The sequence below is a fragment of the Cyphomyrmex costatus genome, unplaced genomic scaffold, assembly GCF_001594065.2.
Source record: "Cyphomyrmex costatus isolate MS0001 unplaced genomic scaffold, Ccosl1.0 scaffold26, whole genome shotgun sequence".
Taxonomy (NCBI): domain Eukaryota; kingdom Metazoa; phylum Arthropoda; class Insecta; order Hymenoptera; family Formicidae; genus Cyphomyrmex; species Cyphomyrmex costatus.
In genome coordinates, this window is record NW_017276692.1 from 1,364,724 (window position 1) to 1,372,380 (window position 7,657).

General features: G+C 29.4%; 2 protein-coding genes across 2 annotated transcripts; both read left to right on the top strand.

Moving 5' to 3' along the window:
- Positions 1-5,124: 5,124 nt before the first annotated feature.
- On the top strand, positions 5,125-5,870 carry LOC108774531 (major royal jelly protein 5-like). The gene is made up of 3 exons (XM_018540667.1): positions 5,125-5,408; positions 5,638-5,813; positions 5,865-5,870. The coding sequence occupies exons 1-3, from the start codon at positions 5,216-5,218 to the stop codon at positions 5,868-5,870; spliced, it is 375 nt and encodes a 124-aa protein (XP_018396169.1). The 5' UTR covers positions 5,125-5,215.
- On the top strand, positions 5,831-7,343 carry LOC108774532 (uncharacterized). Its single transcript, XM_018540668.1, has 4 exons — positions 5,831-6,190; positions 6,354-6,528; positions 6,760-6,989; positions 7,122-7,343. Exons 1-4 carry the CDS (start codon positions 6,185-6,187, stop codon positions 7,341-7,343), a joined length of 633 nt encoding a protein of 210 aa, XP_018396170.1. The 5' UTR covers positions 5,831-6,184.
- The last annotated feature ends 314 nt before the right edge of the window (positions 7,344-7,657 follow it).

Here is a 7,657-nt window from a genome sequence, read left to right on the forward strand (position 1 = left end):
AAAGTGAAAGAGTTTCACATGCTGGAATATAACTTTCGACAAATTACAAGACTGGCCAAAAGTAAACCGCATCGTGGTTGCACTATTTTGCAGAGAGGACAATAACGTACATCCGAGTGTGTTTAATTTACTTTAAATCGGTCAATTGCGTGATCGGGGTAAGCCCACTTACGGATAATTAATACGCCACCATCCACCGACCGTGTACGTTATTGCTAATGTTTACTGAGCTATTTGGGGTGAGCATAATTTAATTATCGCTCATCTTCCGCCACTCTTTTTGTTATTACACGTGTTATCGCATTAGCTGCAGATTATTTCTCGCCGATTTAACTGAACGACATAAAATTTATAAAATGTCAACTTTCTAAGTTTCTAGAGATCTTAATCCTCATCTCTCCTTTTTGCAATATTAGAGAAAAAAGACAAAGTTTTCGGTATATTTATTTATTATCGTATGTATATTATTATTAAGTGACATAGATAAAATATTCACTGTAACCTACATATAACAAACGATGGTATATACACTCTCATATTTCCTATGTTTATCACTTTCAATCTTTTAATATTCAGCAATTAATTGTTTAGCTAATTTAAATAGAAGCAAATAATTATTTAATCCAATAAATCAAATATTTGATTAATGTTTTAATCGGCGATAACACATTAAGATGAGGAAATAATAATTATTATTAAAATTGGAATATGAAACTGTTAGACTTTAAATCGATATCTTTGAAGTTAAATATGTATAGCAATTTGTATACAGAGTATTATGTTTTATTTTAAAATGTTTTATTTATAGATTCTAACATATTTAAAGTCAATGTTTTAGTAAGAACCTTGTCCAAATATTATCCTTTGGTTAGATTTTTATTTATTTTCGATTTTGAACTTGTAAGTAAAAGTAATACACACTCTTACTAATAAATAATTAAACATTATATTAATATTTAAGCAAATCTTATTAAAATTTCGTAAAAAAGAAAATGATTTGAATGCTCTGTATAACAGCCAATTCGCTGTTTAAACTTTTATGTTTAATCATTTGTAATTAAAAAAGGAAACCTTTACGAATTTAGCTTTTAGAAGCCTTTTCTCATTTTAAATTACCGATAAAATGTCAATGTTTGCACAGCTTGTCAGCACATATTTCATACAGTATTCGTATACCATACAGAGTTAATTTAACGTTCATAGTACATTGATGGGTTAAAGATGATAAGGGTTCGATAAGAGGGATAGTCGATAGGCGGGTATAATGAACGAGGTACTAATGAACAAGAGGAAGTGATGTTTGACGAATGCCACAAGACTATCCTACGACTGATTTGCAAACCATCGCTACATACAACGCACGGGATCCTAATCAGAATTTATGCGACCAACCCAAGCGGAAGTGGCCGATGCATATGCATCGGATGTAATGCGTTTGCTTAGTTTCCGACGGCGGTCCGTCGATGTTTACAGACAGGCCGTAAGATTTCGGATCTTCATGATACTCTGGACAAGTCGTCGTGTCTTCAGAAACTCAGATCTCTCGCCCTCTGCTCTTCCATCTCTCGTGTCTCCGTCGTTTTCTGCGGCGAGCGTTAATTGATTCTCACACCAAGACACCGTTTTGACGATGTCTCGTAAATTTCACCGTCGTTTCTACGCCTGCAAGGACTGATGACAGTAACGACATTGAGGTACTTCAAATTTAATGATAAAATCTTTGCGTTTTAACAAAAAATTAATATAATATAAAAAATTAAAGTCGAGCATGCGCGCGATATTATTGACATTCAACCCACGATATAATTTTTTACAGTTTTTGACAAAATAATGTTACGATCAGAAAAGATAATTGAAAATAATAACATTTGTCTTGTTAAAACAAAGTAACTATTTATAGGAGATACATATATGTATAATTTAAAGATATTTAAGAGATTGCATTTAACATACATATATGTATGTATAAAGCGTATCAATTAATTTAATGTAGTATTAATATTATTCATCAAATTATTGAATATTATAGTAATATTTTTATGTAAAATATTTTTATGTTGTATGGTATGTCTTGCAATTGTAAAAAGAAAAAAAATAGAAGATACATAAGAATATACAGTACTCTATTTTCTATTCATATAAGTAACATATTACACGTGCACCAGACATAAAAATGTAATTTTAATATAAGTAACATCATGTTAAAATGCATAGCGATTCTATATCGAAAAACAACAAAGTTACATTACTTTAAAATATTTTTAACAAGCCTGCTATTATTATTATAGATTGTATAATGAAGGCTTTTGAACCATATATAGAGGATCTCCCTAATTTAAATGGTCAAACCTTGGGAGCATGTAGGGAATTTCTAATTAAAAAAAAAATATTTCTTAGAAATATGCTCGTTTTTGTTTTGTTTTGAAAAAAAAGACGCAAAAAGGACAAAATATTTTTTAGAATATTTTTATTTTCAAAACGGAATATTATTGTTTTCGTATATAACTTCAGCGATAATGCTTCAAAGATAGTATGAAAATATACGTCTTTTTTTAGACAGAAAAAAGTACCGGATCGGCAAGTCATTACATTGACCATTGAACTGCGTTCGGAAACATTACCCTCGTATATCTCGTATATCATCTTATCCTTGTTAAACATTGGGTAACAACAAGGATAAAACGATATACAGGATGAGTCATTTTATTCGAACCAGGTAAATATCTTGACAAATATGGAAGATACGGAAAAATGTTTCAGACAAAAGTTGTATGGTTCGGAGGAGGACATAAGATGGTGCAATTGGTTTGACCTTAGATAGGCGTTTGAAAGTCACGTAAAGGTCACATTTAATTTCTTAAATGGAAGCCTCCATTTTTCATTGCATATTCTTGTAGCTTATCTCAAGAGCTTTTCAAAACTATAATAAAATATTTTTTCATTATATGCCACAAAAAGAAAATAGATAGATAATTAAACATTGCAATATTTAATAAAAATTAATTTTTAATTACATTAAAAATAATTTTTATTAACATTTCTCTGTTGCATTCAATCAACTTAAAAGTTTATTTTTAATTTCTTGCAACCAAAGAAAGTCTTTGCTTATTTATCTTTAGGAAACTTTCCTTCTTTAATTTTTTTAATTTTAAGTAAAATATCAATGTTTGCACATACTATTCGTCTCGCACGTATTTTGTGTAATATATAAGACTAATTTAATGTTCGTAATAGATTAGTGGGTTAAAGATAATAAGGCAGTTTTTTGATAGGCAAGTATAATGAACGAAGTTACGAACGAACAAGAGGAAGAGAGGTTTGACAAACACTGCAAGACTATCCTATGTCTAATTTGCAAACTGTCGCCGCAGACAACGTGTGAGGTCCTAATCAGAATTTATGCGACTAAGACAGACGGAAGTGGACGACGCATATGCATCGGATGTAACGTTTGCTCAGTTTCCATTGAGCGAATGCGACCATGCAAAGATGATCTATCGACGTTTATAAACCGCGAGATTTTGAATCTTCTATTCTATTCTTCTTCTCTCAGTAGAAAAATAGTCATGAAAACGACTGATGACGAAATGTTTGCAATGCACTATTACTAAAGAAGTAATCGTGATAACGACGACAATTTGGGAATATATTAGGATGCAGTTTAATGCAAATAGTTGTCCTCAAAATAATCAATTGGAAACTGCTTGCAACAAATTATTAATGAAAACGACAAAATTTCAATTTTCTGGAGTTGCTGGGTTACCATATTGGATCCGCGATCTTTGGAATAATTCCAAATTTTCATGCACCTCTAACATTCTAACAATTTGAAGATTGAGATTTCAAATGGCGTGTAAAATAAAAAAAAGATACAAATATATTAGCGATTTTTCGAGTTTATATTCCGCTATATTGGATTCGCCATTTTGAAAGCAGGAATGTAAAAGATATAGACCACAAAATCATAGATCTGTGGTTATATACATTTAACAAGTTGCACATAACTCAAATTTGATGCGATTGTACGGAAAAAAACACCAAATTTTCAAGAATAATTCGATCATCATTTTGGATCCGCCATGATGGATTTCAAAAATTTCACCGTGGAGTCTTAAAGTACAACTATTTTGATCACCAATCGTACTTGTCGAAAATTAGAAAAATTATTATCAATTCGAAAACCTTTTAAAAAAAGTCGATTTTTTCGTCACTTTTTTTGTTCGGACCGCCTCATATTTAATTTTCACATGGTCGAAATGCAATTCTGATGACGCCATTGTGAAGAGCGACCCTCAAAACCTTAGGGTACCAAGTTTCATGGAAATATTTCATGTTTTAATATGCTAAAAATTATCTTGAAGTCAAGCAAAAAATATTGTCCTGCACGTTAATGTGTCTCGGTTAACAGTGTTTCCGTAAATTTCATCATCGTTCTTCGCCTGCAAGGAATGATATCGAGTCGCTTCGAATTCGATGATAAAAGCAACGCTTATAATATATGCAAGAAAATAAATATCGAGCATGTGTGCTACATTATTTAATTACTGACCATCCCACACCCAGATCTAATTCCTCTTGTAATTTTGACATAATAATTGTTATGGTCTGAAAAGTATTTTAAAAAATAATTTTTTATTTTAACGATAAAAAGCAAAAGTAGAAGTTTATATAGGAAGATGTGTAAGAATTAAAAGATATTTTAAAAATCGTATTTAACATGTACAGATGTATAGCGTATTAGTTAATTTATTGTAATATTAATATTATGTGTGAGATGAATTATTGAATACTATAGTAATATTTGATGTAAACATATTTTGCAATTGTAAAAACAAAAAACTGAAGATAGATAATATTATACGCTATTTTCTACATTCCTAAAAATAGGTATGAAATGATAAGATAACATATATACAACAAACATACATTGTAAAAGTATAATTATAAGCAATATGTTAAATGCGATTCTATATCGAAAAACAACGAAGTTGCATTATTTTGAAATATGTAATAAGCCTGCATTATTATTATTATAAATTGTAGATGGCATAATGAGGGCTTTTAAAACTATATATATATATTGGGCCGCGAGAAAAACAATGAACTATGTAATATTCTGCAAGCGATCACCATTGAGTTCCCGTGTATGAAATACATTTCTACCAGTACTACTCATTTTCATTATTTTACTGAATCTAACAGTATATAAATAAAAATGGGATGTCTTCCGTTCGTTATATTAATACTCTCGATGGCAACTACCGGCTTTGGTGTCAAAATGGAAACCGTGTACCAATGGAAGTATCTAGATTATGTTTGGGATAATCCGGAGCAAAAGGAAGAAGCAATCAATTCTGGCAATTATAACGTTAGCGAGTGCTATTTAAACGATATAGATAAAGCAGATGGTAGGTTAATAGTAAACTATTCTGAATATTATTCTGAATACTATTATTATGAATTATACGTATACATAAATATATATATAGGTATATATATTAATTATGTTTAATATACTTAAATTTTATTATACATATTTCGATACAATTATAGCGTTGCTATTACATTGAAATTTGCGATGTAAGCATATCTTTCTTAATAGAAGATAAATTCCATTAACAAACAAAACTTTTATAGATGGTAGAATATTCGTTACTGTACCAAAATTCTTTAATGATACTGTACCTGCTAGTTTAGTGACAGTCAGTGATACAATAGGATCAGGGGGTCCACTTTTATGTCCATATCCAGATTGGTCTTGGTATAATAATAATAACACGTGTGATAATATTGTAAATGTTTATTCGATTTATGTAAGTATTGATATTTTTCATCTAAGCGATTATTATATTTTACATTTATAGCCATAATTATATTAAAATAGCCAACCCAATATTATGCACATTTATTTCCATACACAATAATAATCTCAGTTTGATAATTATTTGAAATAGAATTTTTACTTTCATTTCAGATTAAATGCAATCACATCTTCGTTCTGGATACCGGGTTGGGAATTAGTGAAAACTGTGATCCAAAATTATTAATCTTTAATTTAGAAAATAATACGCTAGTTAAAACTATTAATATCCCACCTGACATCGCTACTAACGAATCTGGTTCTGGATTTCTGACAAGACCTTTTGTTTACTGTCCTGGAAAATGTAATCGGTTATTGGATGAAATGATCGTTAGTATACCTTCTTTTGATTTGTTTTATTTTAATTACAATAGAACATAAATTTACCATACTGTATTTGTCTAAACACTTTCAATAGTTTATTTACACGTTTAGTTATACATTTAGTATTCTAAGAGTTTATGTTATTCAACATAAATATAAATATACACAGGTATTTATATCCGACATGATAGGTTCCGGTTTAGTGATTTATGACTCGTCTAAAAATAGTTCATGCAGGGTCGAATCTGATTTCATGAGAGCGACTAACTCTATTAATTTCACCATAGCAAACGAAACTATATCTTTTATAGCCGGTATATACGATATGACGACCATCCACGACGGCAAGTATTTATTTTTTATTTAATACAAAAAATATTGTTTCAATTATGTCTGAATTTGTTACACACATGACACGCATTAAGAGTTTTAATTGTAACATTAAACCCTAATATTATTTGCACATTCAAATTTTTTTCTTTCTGTTAATATTTATATATTTACGCTGTACATATATTTGTAAAGCATAGAAGACTCTTTTGTAAATTTGTATATCTCTTTCGTTAATGTTTTAGACCTTTTCTATAATCCATTAACGGAGAAGAAAATATATAAGATGAAAATAGCGAATCTACTAAAATGTCCAGATAGAGAAACAGCAAATAATCAAACTGAACTTGCGGGTGAATTATCAGTTCAGACAGGACCAATAGCATCTGCAAAATGTTCAATCTTTACAACTAATTACCTACAAAGTACCATTGAAGGCACGAACGCTTGCAAACAATTTTATCCTGAGAGCATGGTGAGATATTCGAATGGAATTATTTTTTATGTCGTTTATAATAATTTACTTCAATACTATCTTATTAACGATAATTTTGTGTATTAATAAGAATAATTTCATACTTATCGTTGTAAAATGAAATGATTTAAGGTGGTTCTTGCGCAAAATAACGAAACATTGCAATCTGTATCTGGAATGAAGGCTCTAAAGAATCATAAAGAACTGATAGTGTTGTCAAACAGGTTTGATGCTTTTATTTTTGGTATAAATCCAAATGAGACAAATTTCTTTGTCGTCAAGTTTGATTTAAAGAAAATACAAAAGGAAATCAATTCTAATACTTGTACCAAATATGATTTACATAATGTTTGATATTATAAATATTATGTATAATTTTAATGTGTTCATGTATACATAATAGAATATATAATCTAGAAAACGAACTTAATTAACAATATACATATATATAAATAAATTGATTTAGTTTATTGTTCAACTATCAAATTAATTTTAATTCTCGATTATTAATAGAATTTTTGATTTAAGTTTACTTTATTTTTATATTCAACAAATTGCAGTAACATATTCTCAAAATTAGAATTGACAAATACTTACTTTTTATTTCAATATAAGTACTAGACAACAAACGTGCACAAAGATGCACGCTATTCAACTTACTCGAGCAC

What these genes read in the sequence shown, in the direction of transcription:
- LOC108774531 (XM_018540667.1), top strand. Translation starts at nt 5,216, where the DNA reads ATGGGATGTCTTCCGTTCGTTATATTAATACTCTCGATGGCAACTACC. An exon ending in CGATATAGATAAAGCAGATG is followed by an intron (nt 5,409 to 5,637) that starts GTAGGTTAATAG and finishes AAACTTTTATAG; the next exon opens with ATGGTAGAATATTCGTTACT.
- LOC108774532 (XM_018540668.1), top strand. An exon ending in TATGACGACCATCCACGACG is followed by an intron (nt 6,529 to 6,759) that starts GCAAGTATTTAT and finishes TTAATGTTTTAG; the next exon opens with ACCTTTTCTATAATCCATTA. An exon ending in AATTTTATCCTGAGAGCATG is followed by an intron (nt 6,990 to 7,121) that starts GTGAGATATTCG and finishes AAATGATTTAAG; the next exon opens with GTGGTTCTTGCGCAAAATAA.